The following is a 19,104-nucleotide window of genomic DNA, read 5'->3' on the forward strand; positions in this document are numbered from 1 at the left end:
TGTCCAAAGCGGAAGGCACAATATAACCATTTTACAGAACTCTCAGGAATCAGACAGGAGCAGAATAAATCACTCTGTGAACAAGCTGTGTACCAGGCTTCATTAGTTATAATTACCCCCAAAATATGCTCAGCAGAATGCACACGTGTCATCTGGGAGTGACACACAATAGAGTGGGCAACTTATAAACTCCTCCAAGCACAGAAAGAGTTCATAAAACAACTGGCTTGTGCATTTGGATTCATGTGATAACACCTCCTATTGCATAAGCCACCAGATGACACAGATGGGGCAAATCCAAACAAGGAACATTTCTTTTGTATAGGCATTGGACTTCATTTGATGCCTATTCAACCAACAAGCTGAGAAAGCTGACTATGAAACACTAGGTCTTTGTCTTTTTTATTTCCCAGATAGTGCCACACTTGCTCAAAATAATGAAACGTGTAATTTTAAATACTTAGAAATGACTTAAAGAAAGAAAAACAAAGTGAAACAAAACAAGATGTTACATTTAACATACTTACACATAGGCAAAACCAAACACTCTTCCCCAAACTTTAAAAGGAAACATTTCAAACATAATCTTAACCAGAATCTCCCTTTCATACTTCATATTACCAAAAGAGGTAAGTACTAACTGAAGCTCTTTGAGAACGTATGCATCAGCAATCAGATCTATTCTTTTCTGGAGAAAAGAATATTACTTAGTATTATGTTCATGGATCAGAATACCTTTAATGATTATGACAGAACCAACCACATTACAATTATTGCAACATTGATTCATCCCAACTTTGCTCTGTAAACGTGATCTTTTTTTTCTGCTTCCTGCACTTTCTGCCAATAATAATAAATATTTTCTGTCTGGGACATTCCAGTCTCATACCAAACGCACATTTTTTCCTCCTATTTTTGTTACTTACTTCTTTGCATCCATATACCGTAGTGTTTCTGGTCTTTTCATTAATGCCTTTTCACACTTTTTCTGTAGCTTTCTATTATTAATCCCTGTATGGAGGTTTTATCATGTCAAAATATTGGAGGTAAGTACTTGTTTACTAGGCTTTACTCAAAGGGAAGCACATCGATATACAGTCCACTGTATAGAGTGATCTAATGGCAAATATAACGTGCAAGTTAAACATGCTCATATATGTCAGTATCTTACTATAAACACAGAAACATATATTGTTTGGATATTACATGTGTAGGCTAGCGCATGTGTACACATATTGATATGAATGCCCATGTGTCTACTTACTTCTATATTCAAGTATATAAATGCATACAAATAGACCCACACAAAAATACATACACATGTATGGGTACAGGCTCAAAAAGCACCCTACACCTTTAGGTGGCACATACAGTTGCTTACAGTATGTTATGCTTCTGAGGTACTGTTAAGGAACTATCGTAATATCCTCACATCTGTTTGCTACTTCCAAGAAAGCCCAGAAAGTAACTCTAAAACTCTGACTGAAGAATGTATTTAAATTACTAACTTAACATTACCCACATGACACTGAAAACTGTATGAAACCCGTATGAAACCACTCATACCCACAAAATAAATACTCAGTTATTTTTATACAGTGGACACTAACTGAGGTTCATAGACTTGTAAGATTCATAGACTGAGGTTCGTAGTGGTAACATGAACTGTCATGAAGAGAGCTGAGTATATCCACAATATGTGAGATCAATTAAGGTCTATTATAAATAGCATCAGTTAACCTGTGATCTGCCAGATCCGTGCATCAGTAACACTGTGTGGATGTAAGCAAGGACAGAATTTGGCTCACTTGGCCCCATTTCTCTGTAGTGCAACCGAGAGGTCAGCGTCAGTATTCATGTATTCAGCATGAGCAAATTCCATATAATGCTCACAGGCGCAGTGGCAGCAATTTCCTATTTTTATACATCAGAGAAGCATGAACAATTTGCAAATACAAGCTGCTGTGGTATTATTTGAAGTCACCACCTTCTTCTTTTCTTTTTTTTCTTTTTAAAGAAAGAGATATTGAAACTATCCCAGCTAATAATTTCATTCTGACACTTGAGTTTAAAAGGTTAAGTTACTATCTGAAGAAAGGTAATCTGACTGCCTTTCATAGCAGCCTGCAAGCTCTGCAATCTGCATAGAGAGGGGCATTTGTCATCATTAGCTGAGCAGTGACAGCTGGCACCTAGGGTGTCCCAGATTCAAGAAGTGGCAAAGGCACTCTTTTACCTTAAGTTGCCATTAAGTATAGCATGCTTCTAAGGAGCAATATTTTCTTTTTGTTACAGAGCATGAAATAACAGCGGTGAATGCATCTTCACCATGGAGAATGGGCTGATACACAATTAGCAGTTGCCTTTAGACAACAAGACACCACGTTTATTGCATGAGCCAACATCCAATTCATGTCACTTAAAAATAACTACAATTGGCTCAAAATTAGGGCACTATATTTTCCTTCAAAGATATTTCAGGCTGATTGATTTGTAAATTGTATTTATGGACATGACAAATCGTGAATAAAACACAGTTTTTAACTAGAGGTATAGTACTGCCACTTCGAGCTAGGAAAGCCTAATTACTTAAACCAGACAGGTTATTAGATATAAGGAAAAAATAGCCCTACACTGGCATACAAGCTAATGCATTACATTAATGCTTTGAAAGAATACCTGCTGGAGCACTATTTTAATAGCAACATTAGAAACGTAAAGTATATTCTTATGGTGTATTTAAAAGCTAAGTTTGCTGCCTTTTTTTTTTTTTTTCCCAAAACACTTCCATGAGATTTTGTAAATGTATTAATCATATTTAAGAGCATATTAATAACTGGAACGTGCAAAAGTGTATGAAAGAAGTAGTTTTCATACTACCATCAATATTCAATCTATGAAAGACTGAAGAAATGGTTTATAAACATTAAAAGACCCTGATTTGTTTCCTTTTATAGGAACAAACCACAAACCTAAAACCCAATATGCCTTGGCATTAAAAACCAACAACTCAAAAAACAACCAGCAACAAACAAACCTAATTTTTTAAAAAAGGAGAAAAAAAAAATTGATTTCTCCAGTCTCTCAAATTTGGAACCGTAATCCATAATGCGATTTTGCATTATTATGTAAACTAGTTTTTCACAAATAAAACTAATTTTTGTGTTAATGTAAAATCTATGCAAATACATGCAGTCATTTATCAGAGAAGCTGACAAGCATTCCATATTGGAGAGGGAAAATGAAACTGCCTCAAGAATAGAGGCAATTAATTATTTCTGTATTTTCTCTTCCTCTGTCTTGAGGCACAAAAGTTATCCATCCAGTTAAAACAGCAAATGAAATAAAGAGATTTTTTTTTTATTTAAACACATATGGCTTTTGCCTGCAATACTGATCACCACAAGGTCTACAGATGCCCGTGGCTAAATTGTACACTGGCAGATGCACACAAGGGAAAACTGTGTTAATGCAGCGTGGTGAACAAAACAAATGAAGAACTGAATTTGGGGGCGTGAGTGAGAGAGGACTTCTTTCACCCCGTCGAGATACACAGTTTGCCTACCAAGAGTGGATTAGGTTAGTTATAAATTTAACCTGAAAAGTTTTTTTTCATCCCCTATGTCAAAAATCTGAATAGCACATGCAGAAGAAAACATCCACACAGATCCACACAATTTTTTAACGTACAGATTATAAATAATGGACTTGCCAAGAGAAATGGTTATATTATTTCATCCTTACAGTTAAGGACTAATAATACATAATGAATTTACTCACATAATGAGAAAACTGTTGTCCAACATACTTGCTGTAATTTTTTACTTCCTTAAAGAAGTAATGCCTTGAAGTATGGCTGAAAATTATAAGCATTACGGCACAACCTAGCATATGCATATACTCTTCTGTGCTTCAGAGAGCTAACAGGAGTTCTGCACTTGTTAATTGTTCCTTGTGATAAGGTTATTTAAAAAAAAACTGAAGCCACAATTAGCCAGTTCATTCCTGGAAATAATTTGCACATTCACTTAAAATAAGACAGAATTATGTTGATCACAGTAACCTCTCTCTTAATAGGCCTGTACATACTGCATAACTTTACCACTGTAATGACTACATAAAAAGTAGTAAAGAATATATATTTGCAGTCCATTTTTGACACATATTTTGAGTATGTCACACAACCTAAGTAAATCCATGCCATTAAAACAAGCATTGACAAAAAACCCCAAAACCAAACAAAACAAAGAACAAAAAAAACAAAACAGAACAAAACAAACAAAAAACAAAAACTTTTTTTCTGGAAATTCTCCTTTAATTTTACAAATAATTATTCTGTATCAACTGAAAATGTGTATAAAGAAGGTTCAGAAATGCGAAAAACCAAAGATACCTCCTTTGCCTCATCTAAAACTAAAGAGACTTAAGAGAAAACATTGTCACTACCCTAACAGATAGATACACCATCTTTCCTTTTTCTTCTTTTTGATGGTACTAAAGTATTACAAACAATAACATAACCGAAAGGCAAAATCTATTCCTACTATTAAGAAAAATAAATAGTAATATTTCTATAAGATAAGCAGATATTTCATAAGCAGCCAGTATTTCTTTCAACAATTTTGAGATTTATGAAATTACAGGACTACATGTTATTTTTGTGTAGTCTTTCTCATTTCAATGACACTAGCCCTAAGCTGCAAGGGATCTAGTTCTGTATATTCTGTCCTAGAGATAGACTGAAAAAATGGTAGGGAAAAGTAGGAAGGTCAGTAGGTGACCTAGGTTGAATTTTTAAACGCAAGTTAGAGGAGAACTAGAGTAATTTGCTGCTCTTAATAAGAGACTCAATTCTCCCCTAGATAAAATATTACTCTCTACAATGACAATGTTCCATCAGTTCAGAAAAAACGAATGTTCAGACTAGTGGTAGGAAAACCAATACATTTCAAAGGCCAAAAGAATTCAGCATCAAGTTTTTCATGAACAGATCTCTCCCCTTCTTCCTTAAATACTTAAATACCAAGTTTGTTGATACATTTCTACTACAGCTACAGTTAGCATATTTTTAGAAACAATAAGTGGTTTTAGCATGTAAGTTGCTTATATTTAAGCCTGTTAAAAGATTCTGTACCTTTTGCAAGTTATAGGAATAGTCCTAAATACGCCAAAGTACATGAAAAATACAGTTAAACAGAGATTTCTGAAAGCCTAATCTTTCACTCTTTTCTCTGAATACCCTCACCCTCTTCGTAAAGCTTTAGAGCAGATTGGGGAAAGCATTTTTGTGGGAGCATCTTGTTAAAATATGGACAAAACAGCACTGTCCTTTCTTAAGAAGCTAATTCAACACTATTGCTAGAACACAATCAAATTAAGGAGGAAGCTCTGCTTGAAAGAAGACTAGATATTTGGGCCAAAAATGTATTTCCTTGACAACACATGTAATTAGGTATTTTAAACCTGCATTAGGTATTTTAAAGGCTTACTGTATTTCATCCTATTCAAAAGTTAACCTCTGAGTGTTATCCCACTTTGGCCCTGATCCTGCAAATAACTGCCCATGCACTTAACTGTGAGCCTAAAGAAGTCCTTGACCTCACCAAAACCAGCTGAATGTTTCACAAGCCATGTGTGCATTGGAAGGATCAGGGTCTTCATAAGGTTCAATGAAATGTATTAATCACTGGCAATCAACTCACTCAACTCCTTCCTTCACCATTATTTGGAAAGAAAATATCACAGAGCTATACACTACATTAAAAATTAGAAGTCTGCATTGAAATATGTTAGGCATGTCTTTTTATAGCTAAATCAAGATAAAAGTGAGTTACACAGGTAATTTACCATACCTATGCTACTATAAGGGGAGAAGGCAAGTTTCGGTTTGAGTTAGAGGTATTTAACATGCCCAAAGCTTTGGCAGCACAAAAATTAGCAATAAACACCTAACATGACAAAATGTATGTGAAAAGATAATGCTTATTTATAGCTTTATATAAGTTAGTGTTCAAGGATGTTAAGCAACATCTTTTCTGCTGATTTCAATAGCTCTAGCAGCTATCTGCAAGATGATGTAGTTTAGTTTGCTAATCGAGATGAAACCAGCTTACATAAAAATACTAGTCACAAAAATAAGTGTCTTCAAGACATACCAACCTCCCATTTTGACTGGGCTAACAAGATACCAGGTTACTCATAAAATATAGCATGAACAAGCTGAGTGATGACGTAATTTATATAATGATGCACTTCAAATGCTCCCACACTTTGGTTCCGACTATTGCTCTAGTCCTTTCTCAAACAGTGTATTCTAGGGCTACAAGTTACCAAGGGGAAAGGTTAGTTTAGACAGGAAGTCTTGGGAAGCTGATCATCCAACACTTACAGCTTTATTTTCAAGGTCAACGTTGAATATTTTCAGTCATTTAATCATATACAGCATGAAAGAGTAATGAGAGTTCTGCAGTGTTGGACGACCCACTACAGATGTAGTAGATTAAAAGGTGCTAATCCCCACTGATTCCACACTCCTCTCCCAGTTCAGCAGAAAAGAGCATTCTCCAAGCAGATCTTAAAAAAAGAAAAAAAAAACCCAAAACAACCAACCAGTGCTGACTGCTTAAATAAAACACTGTACCTTAAGGAATGTCTGGTTTCGGAGAAGCTGATGGAGAAGTGAACCAAATGAATAATTCAATGCATTTTTTCCCCTGCTTGAATGTTCCTGTAGTTCTAGCTAAATTACAGTTGTGAAACCTCCGTGCTTACTTTTGAGACATAACATTTTATAGAAAACAAATCAATTACTGTTTTATTTTCCCTTAACAGATTGCAGATTAGAAGAATTTAAATCATTAACTGATCATCCAAAAGACCTAGGATGATGAAGTCCAACAGTACTGCAAACTATTTTCATGTTATATAAAAACCAGTAATTTTTATTAGTATTATTTTTAATTGGAAGAGAATACATGCATGTATTTAGCACTAATGAATGGTAACTGTGTACTATAAAAAGTAGCTACATCCCAGTTTTTTTAAAGAATAAAAAACATTTGCAGAATATTGTAGATAATGGAAGAAAAACGTCTGCATACCAAATTCTACAGAAATTTATACATGTTTATTAAAATTGCACTTTTGCAAATACTATAGCAACTTGCATTTAAACTTTTCATTTGTTCCTAAATTTGAATGTGGAGGCACAAAGTAAACTACAAAATAAGAATACAGAAAACCACAGGTACCATCAACTTCTATCATCAAAAATTGATGCTGCCTATTTTATATAACGTGACACTTAAAGCAAACTCGGCACAAATATATGTCTTTAGTTTTCCCACTTGGAAAAACATAAATTTATTGTTGCTGGCAGGATGATATGGATGAAATAACCAGTATGAATTGAGGAGAGAAGGGGAGAAAGAAGAGCCAAGAAATCAGATACATTCAATGAGCCTTCAAACTCACTTCACCAGTAGGGATAAATAATTTCATCAACTCAGCTTCATTTTTTTCCTGGCTCCCTAGTGCAATAGGCAGATATTAAAAAATAAAACTTTAAAATTCATGAGCAGTTGTGTGTGAAATAACCATCACTATATCATAAGAAATATAAAGTGATATCAATGCAAGCACTTTGTGTGTATATGCATCTGCATGTGCATTTTAACTCCACTTTTCACCATATGAAATTATTGGTTGAATTTAAATATGGCAATGTTCTTCTTTTTTCTTCTCTTTCATTTTCAAATCCCATTTGAGGGGCGTGGGCGAATACCTGCAGTCAAAGATTTTCAACATCATTTGCCTTTTTGGCTAACATGAGCACTATCTGACAAGTTACTGCAGTTTGAAAGATGGGAACTAACAAGCAGAGTTCCACAACTACTGTTATAGTACCCCTAATTAGGGGTAAGTATCTAGAAAACAGTAATTTGGTAAAAGTCACCCATATCATATGGTACCATTATCATGACAAATGATCAATCATAATTTTAATGAGGTGATTTTAATCCAAATTTTCCAAACCAACTCAATACATACAAAAACAGAACTCAGTGATGAAAAGGTGTACTTTCCTTTTGTAATTTATGAAGGGCATGTTAATAACTACAGAGAAAAACTAACTGCAGTAAGTGGTCAGCAGCTTCGAAAATATTTTGTGTCATATTTAGTCAAACAGATAATAATTTTCAGAACCTAAACCAAATCACCGACTTCTTGTCATGTTAAACGATTGAGTCACCTAAGCAGTCACATTTCAGTGGTTGACTGGGGTCAGCGATGCCTAAATCCACAAATCTCCAAACTATCAAATGTATATTGTGTACATGTTAAATGAAGCCACACAGTGAAGTTAATAGCAACCTTTTCTGCTACACACCGCCCAGCCAAAACTAAAGCTAGTGTTTCCCATAGCCACCAAGACACACTAAAATACATATAACCTGCACTACTTTTTACCGTAGGTTGATCTTAGCATTATATACTGAAAGCTCTTAAGATATGACGTAATTTTAATTTAAATTAATTTTGCCACATTATGAAAATTGAGCCTTCTGACATCTTAAAGGTACGACCTGTCGCCTTTTGCCTGCAGCAACTGGATTCCCCGAGCTAACACCACAGGGCAAAAATAAACAAAACCTCGCCGAAATGCTGCCAACCCCAGCGTGAAGCGCCGGTGCGGCCGAGGGGCTGGGACGGGACGGGGAGGGATGGGGAGCCAAGGGGATGAGGAAGGGATGAAGAGACGAGGGGAAGGAGAGGGAGGGTGCACCATGCGGCTGGGGAGAGGATGGGGAGCGGAGGGACTGAGGAACCAAGTGGCTGAGGCCGGGATGGAGAGCCTAAGAGCTGGGGAAGGGCTTGGGAGCCCAGGGGCCGCCGCAGGGATGGGCTGTTCACTCGGCGGAGATCGGCGGGAGGCACGACCTTTTTTCCGGCCGCTCTGACTTTCGTTTTTACACCGCTGCGGTATGTAACCTCGCGGAGAAGGCGCTCTTTCTTATTTAAACAGCAAAGAAACCGCCTCGGACCAGGCAGGGCCGGAGATTTCGCGAAGGCCGGCTCCGGGGCCGAGCGGCCGCGGCCGCGCCAGGGCAGCAACCAGGGCCCCGGCCAGCACCGCCGCCGGCATCCCCCGCCCCACGAGGTCCCCGGGACCCGCCCGCCAGAGTTAGACCCAACTTCGCCGCTTTTCCTTCCTCAGCACATCCCGTGCCCTGCTCCGACGAACACCGCACCCGCATCTTAAGGCAGGGCGCGACCGGCATCGCCCCCGGCTCCGAGGGGCGGGCGGGGGAAGGAGGGGTCGTCTGAGCCCCATCGGCGGAGGCAGTGGGGCGGGATGTGCGGAGCCGGCTCGGTGCCTCCCCCTCCCCGCCCGCCAAAGGGCCTGCGGCAGTGCCACCGAGCCGGCTGCCGGGGAGGGGGTGATGGCCGGTCCCCAACCGCGCCTCGTCAGGTTCCCCGTGCACCCGGGGGCAGCCGCCGGTAAGAACAGCGGGGGGACGGCGGCGGCGGGGAGGCGCCGGGCTGTCCCCTCCGACCCAGCCAGGAGCCCCGTAAGTGCCTGCTCGGGGAAGGAGGGGGAAGCCCAGGTCCCGGCCGGCGGCTCGGGAGGCGCCGGGACCGACGCGGTGTGCCTCCACTGCAGGCGGCTCCGCCGCGGCCGCGGCGAGGCACGTGTGTCGCGCCGCCTGGCCGGGAAAACTACCCGGAGGAGGGAGAAGAGCTGGCAGGAAACCAGCTCCTCTTCGCCCGAATAGCCAGAAAGTGGCCGCCTCTCCGCCGTCGGCAAGAGGGGCTGCGGCCGGTTAGAGGAAAAGCTGCTTCGGGAGGAGCTGTCACCTGCAGTTCTTCAGCGTGGCGCCCCAAGACAGCTCCAGCCCTGCTTCACGAATGGGCAGAAAATTATTCCCGCATCAGCTTCCTCCTGGGAAGCGACACGGGGAGCACCCGTATAAACGCCAGAGCGAACGAGCCAAGCACAAAATCAGAAATTCTCCGCTATGTCCAATAAAGTTGGTCTCATTAATACGGTGAATAAATGTGAAATGTTCTTCGTGGTATGACTGCTCCTTATATATGCCTGTGACAGTGACTTCAAGAATTAGTAATCGGCAGTGGATTCAAGATTCCAAGCGATTAAAAGCTTTGCTCCTGTGTATAACACACACATACATTTATAATTAAGGATTCTTTTTAAGTGAAGCTCGGTAAATGCTGCAAAGCAGAAGACTTTGCCACTCCAGCTTATTTGCAAATAAAGGTCCCGGTTCCTAACACTTAAAGTACCGAAGGCAAAATTTGCTAATTACGCATCACACGCACGAAACCCCAAACTGTCAGATTAGTAGCATGCCAGCATGTATGCAGTCGCTAGCATGCCTCCTGTGTGCACATTTACTAAACGCAGCTTGCTAGCAGAGCTCGCTATATGATAAATCGTCCAGGTTTGAAATTAATAGAACTTATAGTTGCGCCCCAAAAAGCAGCTGAGCATCCACTCTTCACAATATATAGGCGCGCTATTCGGAATATAAAACCAAAGAAGTGGCAGGTGAGATTTACTGTTCATATCTGCTACTTCTTTTCTGGAGGAAACGTGAAAAAGACCTGACAGATAAGTTTAGCGATTGATTCTCCCTTGCAAGGTACAAACACAAAAAGCCAGGCAGAAATAATGCCGAAATGCATTAAGCCTCAAAATCGATTAGAGCCCGTCAGAAGATCTTTTAGAATAATACAAATCGAGGACTTTTGCGTTGTACTTTATTCCAAAGGACACTACATTTGCCGTGAATCTGCCGCCTTGTTCACTGGCCGATTCACGAGAGGAGAAAAAAAAAACCCACCAAGAACTTCTCTCTTGCAGTTAGAGGCAACTCAGGAGGAAAGGACAGCGCGATGTGCTGCCGAGTGTGAGTTAATGACCTTACGTCTCCGCTCCCGCAGGAGCGAGCCCGGTGTGTGGCTCCCGAGGTGGGGGATGCCCGGGAATACACCTGCACCCGCGCCGCTGCCAGGGGAGGCACGGCGGGCTCACTGCGGAGCGGCACCATTCTGCCGAGTCCCTTCGAAACGTCCATATCCTGCACGTTACACCCCAAGGAGAGCGATTTCTCCCGGTTTCCGAGTGCACAGATGATCGGGGCGGTTTTTCAACCAGCAGCCTTCTACCTCTCTATATGTGCCTGTGTGTGTATACATATCTGTCTCCTAGAGAGGGATTAATTAGCCGGGTTTGAGCTGAAGGAGGCTGCAGTGACGAGCCCAGTGGCGATTGGCCGCCCTCCTGCCTGGCCCTGCCTTTATAATTTCCACACGAGTGCATCTGGGCTCTTATACAAACCAACAGCCAGCTTCTTCTGACATATACACACACACACGGCACTTTCCCCCCCCCCCACCATCTGATTAACCACCCTGCATACACACAGTGATTACTACGGGAAAACATAAATAAATACGAAGAGGTTTTATTATTTTGACTACTGGAAGCCTCACTGTGCCTCAGTGCAACTTTTGTTTTTCTTGCTGCGGGGGAAGGTGCAGCTCTCGATGCTTTCCTCTTACTTACGGACCCTTTAAAAAAAGGGGGAGGAAAAATATCGCCCCCTCCAGTCCCCCGCCCCCCACCCCCCCTCCCCGCCACACACACTTCAAGACGGCTGATCTAAAAAAGCAGGAAGAGAGCATCTGAGGAGCAGCAGCCCCGGCGCATTTTGAAAAACATTTGTTACATTTCAGAGTGCGGCAGCCTGTTTCTCCTCTGAAGTTGGCTCCAGCCTTAGCAGCCGCATTGGATCCCACAGCCTATTGCGAGACTCCGGTATACAACCCGGATCTCTGCCCCAACATGATCGCGGCCCAGGCCAAGCTGGTGTATCACTTGAATAAATACTACAACGAGAAATGCCAAGCCAGGAAAGCTGCCATCGCCAAAACGATCCGAGAAGTCTGCAAAGTAGTGTCGGACGTGCTGAAGGAGGTGGAGGTGCAGGAGCCTCGCTTCATCAGTTCCTTGAACGAGATGGACAATCGCTACGAGGGGTTGGAAGTTATCTCCCCCACGGAGTTTGAAGTCGTGCTGTACCTGAACCAAATGGGGGTGTTCAACTTCGTGGACGACGGCTCCTTGCCGGGCTGCGCTGTGTTAAAGTTAAGCGACGGGCGAAAGAGGAGTATGTCCCTCTGGGTGGAGTTCATCACGGCGTCTGGCTACCTCTCCGCTCGCAAAATCCGGTCCAGATTTCAGACTCTGGTGGCTCAAGCAGTGGATAAGTGCAGTTACAGAGACGTGGTAAAGATGGTGGCGGACACCAGCGAAGTGAAGCTGAGGATCAGGGATCGGTACGTGGTGCAGATCACTCCGGCGTTCAAGTGCACGGGGATCTGGCCGCGGAGCGCTGCCCACTGGCCGCTCCCCCACATCCCCTGGCCGGGACCCAACAGGGTGGCCGAGGTCAAGGCGGAAGGCTTCAACCTCTTGTCCAAGGAGTGCCACTCTCTGGCCGGCAAGCAAAGCTCGGCCGAGAGCGATGCCTGGGTGCTGCAGTTCGCGGAAGCTGAGAACAGACTGCAGATGGGCGGCTGCAGGAAGAAATGCCTCTCTATCCTCAAAACCTTACGGGACCGTCACCTGGAGCTGCCGGGCCAGCCCCTGAATAATTATCACATGAAGACTCTGGTTTCCTACGAGTGCGAAAAGCATCCCCGCGAATCGGACTGGGACGAGTCGTGCCTGGGCGACAGGCTCAACGGGATTTTACTGCAGCTCATCTCCTGCCTCCAGTGCAGGAGATGCCCGCATTACTTCTTGCCCAACTTAGACCTCTTTCAGGGCAAACCTCACTCGGCCCTGGAAAACGCGGCAAAACAAACGTGGCGACTGGCTAGGGAAATACTTACCAACCCGAAAAGTTTGGAGAAACTTTAGAGGGTAACTATAAAACCGGCCCTAACGACAAATCTGCTTATTTCCCGATGAAGTTTAACCTGCCTGTTCGAAAAGTCAAACGTTTCCATTTGACAATGCAAATAATGTTCTCTCTCAAAAAGGAATATAGCTTAGGCTCTTCACAAAGAAAACCAAGTAACAACAGCAAGTATCGTTCCTCTCTTATCTTCGTCACAATTTTGCAGTTCCCCGTGAAAGAAAAAAAAAATAGTAATGATAAAAAAGTATGTTACCTAGGAAAGAAAATTGGCCGTAATTTAACTTGATTGTGACCATTCAGCCTAGAAACGGTACCAACGGATTATAATAAACCCCAGTATTTTTATGTAAACCCTCTGTGAGTAAAAGCTATTTGGATATGCCACCTGAACAAACCCTAATGTACCTTTGATTTGTATCAAATATTGTGATCTCACATTGTCTTTGAAATTGTGGATGTTGGTGTTTTGTGATTTGGTGAACAGAAGTTAAATTGCCATTTTGGATACTTCAAGGACATTTTCTGCTAACGAGAAGATACCATTTAAAAAGGTAGATTTTATCATGGTACTTTTGTTAATTGTCTTTGGAAGTGTCTGAACTTAAGTTTACATTTTTCGTTTCATATATATTGCTTGTTCTATTTCTAACATTCCATAAATATACTTGAAATGTTATTTAAATATATTCAAAAGAAATTTGGATTCTGCTTATATAATAACGCTTGAATATTGGAGTTATATATTTGAAAATGCACTTGAAATACACTGGAAAATTACCTTTTGTGATTTAGATTTTAATTTCTGTTGCTGATTTATTTAATTACAAGCTAATAAATGAAGTAAAATGCATATGGGTAAGCGTTTCAATACCGGATCAAGTTTTCTACTTGAAAAACCAGAGGCAGCTATGTCTTGTGAATTTTGCCTTCCTGTGCATAGTTGCTTAAACCCTGTAAAGCTGAAAACTTGAGGGCAGCCGCCTGATTTTTGCATTTTTTAGTAGTTTTATAGAACAGGGAAATACTGGTGCTCCAGACACACCAGAATTTAGAAGAATTTAGCTCCACAAGCCCATCAGCATCTGTCAAACACCGATGTTGTTATTCATGCAGTAACACTTTTTCAGCCGTCAGAAAAGAAATCTGTTTTCGAAAGGTTTACTGTACGGCACTGATGTGTTTCTGCTCGGTGCTGAGCAAATCTGAGGAAACACAACGTATCCTTCAGTAGCCAGTGTACTGAGTAAGCCAAGCGGTGAACCTGATAAAACTCACGTTTTTGCACAAGTAGTAATAAAGAAGAAAATAAAATTTATAGGTGAAAGGTTCAAGCCGGCACCAATAAAGCGAACAACAATATTACTTCTGACCTACAAATCCGTTATGAATGTGATAAGATTGCCAGTTGCACTCCTAGAAATCAAGCCCCTGCGCTCCCAGGGCATTCGGAGGGAATAACGTGTGTGTGGCTACAGAACTGCAAGCGATCTAACATCGCCTCTCCGTATCGCAGCGCCTGGTCCTTTTTACTGTGCCTTTCCTTAAAACGGCTTTAAAATCAAAACGCAGAATCACAACGCGGAATCGGTTTAGTACCCTGACAGTCAACAAGTGCTGAAAGAGGCCGATCGCCTGTGTAACACCCACTAGCAACTGTTTCCAGTGGGAAATATTTCCCTAACGAAACCGTTATCCCAAGTGTTCTGACAGTTGTTTTTCCCCAGCACTGCAAAGAAAGTTCCGAGTTTGAGAAATTATTCACAAAAGAGAAATCACCATATTATAAACATATTCAGATGGGGTCGCTAGAATTTTCTTGTAAATTATTTATGGTATTTCTGCAGGAAAAGCAAAACCCAAACAAACCCGAGGCACCTCCCCATTTTTTTCTTTTCTAACATTTCCCAGCGCAGTAACAGCGACAAGGTTAAAAAAGACCCCGTAACAGCCTGCCCCTCCGCACCCCCTGACACCCCCCACACACCCCCCCGCGGCAGCCCCCGTTCTGCGCCCGCGGGAGGAAGCCACGGAAAGGTTTCCGCTCCAGTCACGCACCCCTGCTCTGCGGTGGCTGGGCTGGAAGCTTCCGCGGAGGGGGGGAGGAGGCGCTGGAGAACTGGTAGTAGTAAATGACTTCAGAAAAAACTCAAGAGCTTTCCCAAGAATCAAGTCTTGGGCACATGCCTATTTCCCGTTTCCTTTTCCTTCTTTCGCACCACCCCCCCCCCCCCAGGAAAATCAGCATGAACTTGCATTTCAGCAGTCAGAGTGTTTACAAAATGCGCCGTATTTTCTTACATGGAAACTTAACGTTCTTGAAATAACGGGATTCTACGATATCCTGGGAAGGGCAAAAAACCCTCCGCTGTGCCTCGGAAAGGCTGAGGGCTGGGACTGGGACTGGGACTGGGGCTGGGGCTGGGGCTGCGGCTGCTGCTCTCTCCAGGGATTTCAGAGCAATTGGCTTAACTGCTAAATCTGACCACGTTCATACAAAGGCACCGAGCGAAAGGCTGTTGGAAAACGCGCACGCTGAGTAACAGAGGATTTAACATCATTAATACATTGCGCCCCCTTTTTTTTTTTTTTTTTTTTTTTTTTTTTTAAATAAAACGCAGCGGGAGGCGGCAGACGGGAGTTTGGAGTGGGGGGAAGGGCAGCCTGGCCCACGTGTGCGGGGACCAGGACCGGGGATGGTGATGAAGATGGAGATGAAGATGAGGAGGGGACCCGAGCTGCCCACCGGCCGCACTCACCTTGGGGTCGATCTTCTTGAAGGCCGGGTCATCCTCGTCCACCTCGAAATAGATTTCCGTGGTGGTGATGGACAACGTCCCCTTGGCCACCACCACGGGAGCGATGAGCTGTGCCGGCGTGCTGAGGACCACAGGGCCTGCAAGGCAAAGCGAGGGTCAGGCTGGAGGCGCCCGGCCGGCCCATTCCCGGTGGCCCTTCCCCTCCCCTCCGCCAAGCCAGTGCCCGGCGAGCCCCCTCATAAACTCCGTTTGTAAACCTCCGTGTTTATTCCCCTCCTGCCCGCGGTCAGTGCTTTGAACTCCGCGGTCAGGACAGAGGCGAGTTTGTGAGCTCCGGGGTTGCGAGATAAATCAGCCAGCAGCGAAATTCAGAGGAGTTAGAGTGAAAAATAGCTGCCTCTTAGAAGTAGGTCCCTTCTCTTTTCATGCCCCTTTGCTCCTCGTTAACACTACCGCTGTTTATGTGCGATAGCGGCAACGCGTTACATCCAGCTTCGACCAGAAAGCGATGGATTCGGGCCGTGGCGAGCAGGCGGCAGAGCAGTAGTCCCCGGCCGGCAGCCCCTGCCCACCACACCGGTCCTGCGGAGCCTGGGGACATTATTATTAACTCTGGGTCCAGAGTTCAACTCCAAAAGCACGGAGAAAAAATTGTGTTTTTTTTACCTACTTCCATACCAAGGCACACAAAGGGGTAGCATCGTTAAATATATTTACGGCAACATCATTTTTATTTCAGCTTGCTGCCACTTAATCCTCTTAAAATTACGGTAACAATATTTCGCTCAAATATATTCCATATCGAGATGCTTACAAGATGGGGTTGGGAAAACCTATTATAAAAGGCAGCTTTTTCCGCACAAATTGTTAGGTTTTAATTCAGGGAAAAAACCTTCTGCTTTAAAGCAAAAGAGAGCAGGGGATCTTTTTTTTTTTTTTTCACCAGCTTATCTTCGATATGAATGCAATCTACTGTTAAAGGTGACAGTGTCCACGTATAGGAAGCTCACTTGCCCTAATTAAAAGATTGAATATAAACCACTTTTCAAGATTTAACCACTAAAGTGTGGAGGGTAATTTGTATACACATATATAAACACACCCATCCATGTGCAGGCACACACATGCATCTGATGTACAAATAATAAAGCCTCAGTACTGAGAAGCTACAGACATGACTGAAGCACATTTTGGAAACTGGCAAACTGATTATATCCCAGTGAATGCTAAAACGGGTTTGTTTGGTTTGTGCAGTTGAATTCTGTGCTATAAAGAAGACCTTGCTCGGACGGCAATGGGGGCCTGCAGGCCTCAGGCACCCCTCTCTCTGGGATGACGGCTCTCCATGCTCGGGAAGCCCTGCACAGTGGAGGTGAGCCCTGGGCTACACTTGGCACCCAGACCAAGGGCATGGATGCAACCTTTCCTCCTCCCCCAGTATCCCACATGCTTAACTACCAGATCCTGTAAGCGACACTTCCAATTACTCGCTTAAACCAAATTAGTCCTATATCAGCGCATCTAACTGTCATGTTGTTAATGTTTTACTTTACTGTAACACCCAATTTAAGCCCGTATTGCACAATGTTTTGTCATTTATTCTGCAAAATAAATATAGCAGAAGGCACGGGTTACTGTATATACAAGGGGAACCTGAAGTGTGTGTAGTTTCAGTGACAGCTTTCAGCAGCCCAGCGTGGCAGGCTGGATAATATTGATACAAACTCTATTTTCTTTCATTTTATTGTTTTCCATCTCCTAATAAACCAGGGTAGCCTCTTGACCCTAGTCAGCTGATCGGAATCACACGCGCCGGGCTCGCTTTGCTGCTCCCCCCTGTCTCGCCTCCATCTTCCCTCCCTCTCTTGGTGGTGAGGAAGGAGCCGAGCCGAGCTGGGCCAGGCCGGGGAAGCCCGGCTGCAGGCTCCGCAGGGCAGGGTGATCGATCCGAAAAGCCGCGTTAAAGCCTCATCAATCTTCATCAAGGCTGCTCGAGTAATTACGCCCGATTCCCTTGTACGATTACAAGTGGATTTGGGTTTCTATTCCCCAGGCCCCCTTTCTTTGTGTTTACAGAAGGGGGGTCTGGGCAGAGCGCGGCTCCCTGCCCTGCAGAAGCACTTGCCTTCTCAAGCACAGCGTCACAGTCCCCCCTCCACCTTCCTTGAGCGGGACCGGCAGCCGCCGCCCGGCGCGGCTCAAGGTGATGGGCTCCCGGGCCTTTGTGAGGGAAGAAAAGCGCCTTCGGAAGACGCGTCGTAGAAACGACCCGATATTCTATCATATTAAAGAGGCGTTTGTGGGCTTTGCTGAATCCCAGAAGGAAGACCATCAATTTAATCCAATTACCTCTTTTCCCTGGTGCTGTGCGGCTAAAATAAAAATAAAGCCACCGCTATTTAGTGGTCAAAAGGCCAAAACCCTACAACCTGACACCCAGGAGAAGACAGTAGGTGCCCCTAGCCTGGCGGGTGTGCTAGCGACAGGCAGTCCCACACGGAGGAGGGTGCCGAGCTGCAAGGCAGGGGCTGGGTGGGGAGGAAGAGGGGACATTCACTTTTGAGCCCACTGCTGAATGCAGGGGAAATAGGGGATTTCTGGGTTCTTCTTCCTACTCCTCCTCCCGAAAAAAGGATCCGAGCTCCTAGACCGGTACCTTGACATCTGCCCCGCGTTCTGCTCAAATGACACCCTACATTTGTTGCAATGTAAACGTGTCAGAGGTGTTAAAACGCAACGAGGGATAAGCGTTATCGTACTTTCCAGATGAGAAAACGTTTAGATTCCTTCCCCCCCCCCCCCCCCCCCCCGCCATTAGCAAAGAAGAAGCAGCGAGCATAATGAACAGTAGTCAAATTACAGGATTTCGGGGGACGGAGTGTTCCAACTAAGTTAAAAAAGTCTTTGCAGATTTTTTTCCCTCCTAAAAGCACAAGGAAAAAAAAAAAAGTCAGCATTAACAGTGTGTCATTTTTACACTTGTCCTTTGGAAATCTCCAATTACAACTTCCAATTCCATAGCATGTTTAAGGAGCACAGAGTCTTTTTGTTGTAGCCTTCAGGGAGCAAGCCAGCCACTGAGAGAATACGAAATTAATCCAGTACAGCTATAAAGAGAGAGGATTATGTTTTAATCCCCTTTGGGATAGTCTCTGGATTTTAAAGATCCGATATTAAAATGTTTACACAGAGCATAATCAAAATAGCGCAGATTTTCCATATGGCACCGCGCTATCGGGAAGCTTTGGGTCTCCTTCCTAACCTCAATTGACAATCTAATGGAACAAAAGCCGGGCACACCTGAGCCAAGAGCCGCGGGACGGGCTCATTCGCATGCGGGAAAGATAACGAGCTCCGGCTACCAGCCTTGCCCGGCCCCTCGGCGGCGGTGAGCTGCG

The 19,104-nt window shown here is 43.5% G+C and overlaps 2 protein-coding genes across 4 annotated transcripts in view; one reads left to right on the forward strand and one right to left on the reverse strand.

Annotated features, from left to right (window-relative positions):
- Positions 1-19,104, reverse strand: part of NBEA (neurobeachin) — a 510,937-nt gene that overhangs the window by 144,996 nt on the left and 346,837 nt on the right. For all 3 annotated transcript variants that reach the window (XM_065678397.1, XM_065678396.1, XM_065678395.1), the window contains one exon: positions 15,707-15,843. In XM_065678397.1, coding sequence (XP_065534469.1) covers positions 15,707-15,843 — 137 coding nt within the window. The remainder of the gene's footprint in view (positions 1-15,706; positions 15,844-19,104) is intronic.
- On the forward strand, positions 11,776-13,458 carry MAB21L1 (mab-21 like 1). Its single transcript, XM_065675852.1, has one exon. The coding sequence runs from the start codon at positions 11,870-11,872 to the stop codon at positions 12,947-12,949; it is 1,080 nt and encodes a 359-aa protein (XP_065531924.1). The 5' UTR covers positions 11,776-11,869; the 3' UTR covers positions 12,950-13,458.

Source organism: Lathamus discolor, chromosome 4, assembly GCF_037157495.1.
Source record: "Lathamus discolor isolate bLatDis1 chromosome 4, bLatDis1.hap1, whole genome shotgun sequence".
Taxonomy (NCBI): Eukaryota; Metazoa; Chordata; class Aves; order Psittaciformes; family Psittacidae; genus Lathamus; species Lathamus discolor.

Bases quoted from the DNA above. Each gene is read 5' to 3' on its own strand.
- MAB21L1 (XM_065675852.1), top strand. From the start codon at position 11,870: ATGATCGCGGCCCAGGCCAAGCTGGTGTATCACTTGAATAAATACTAC.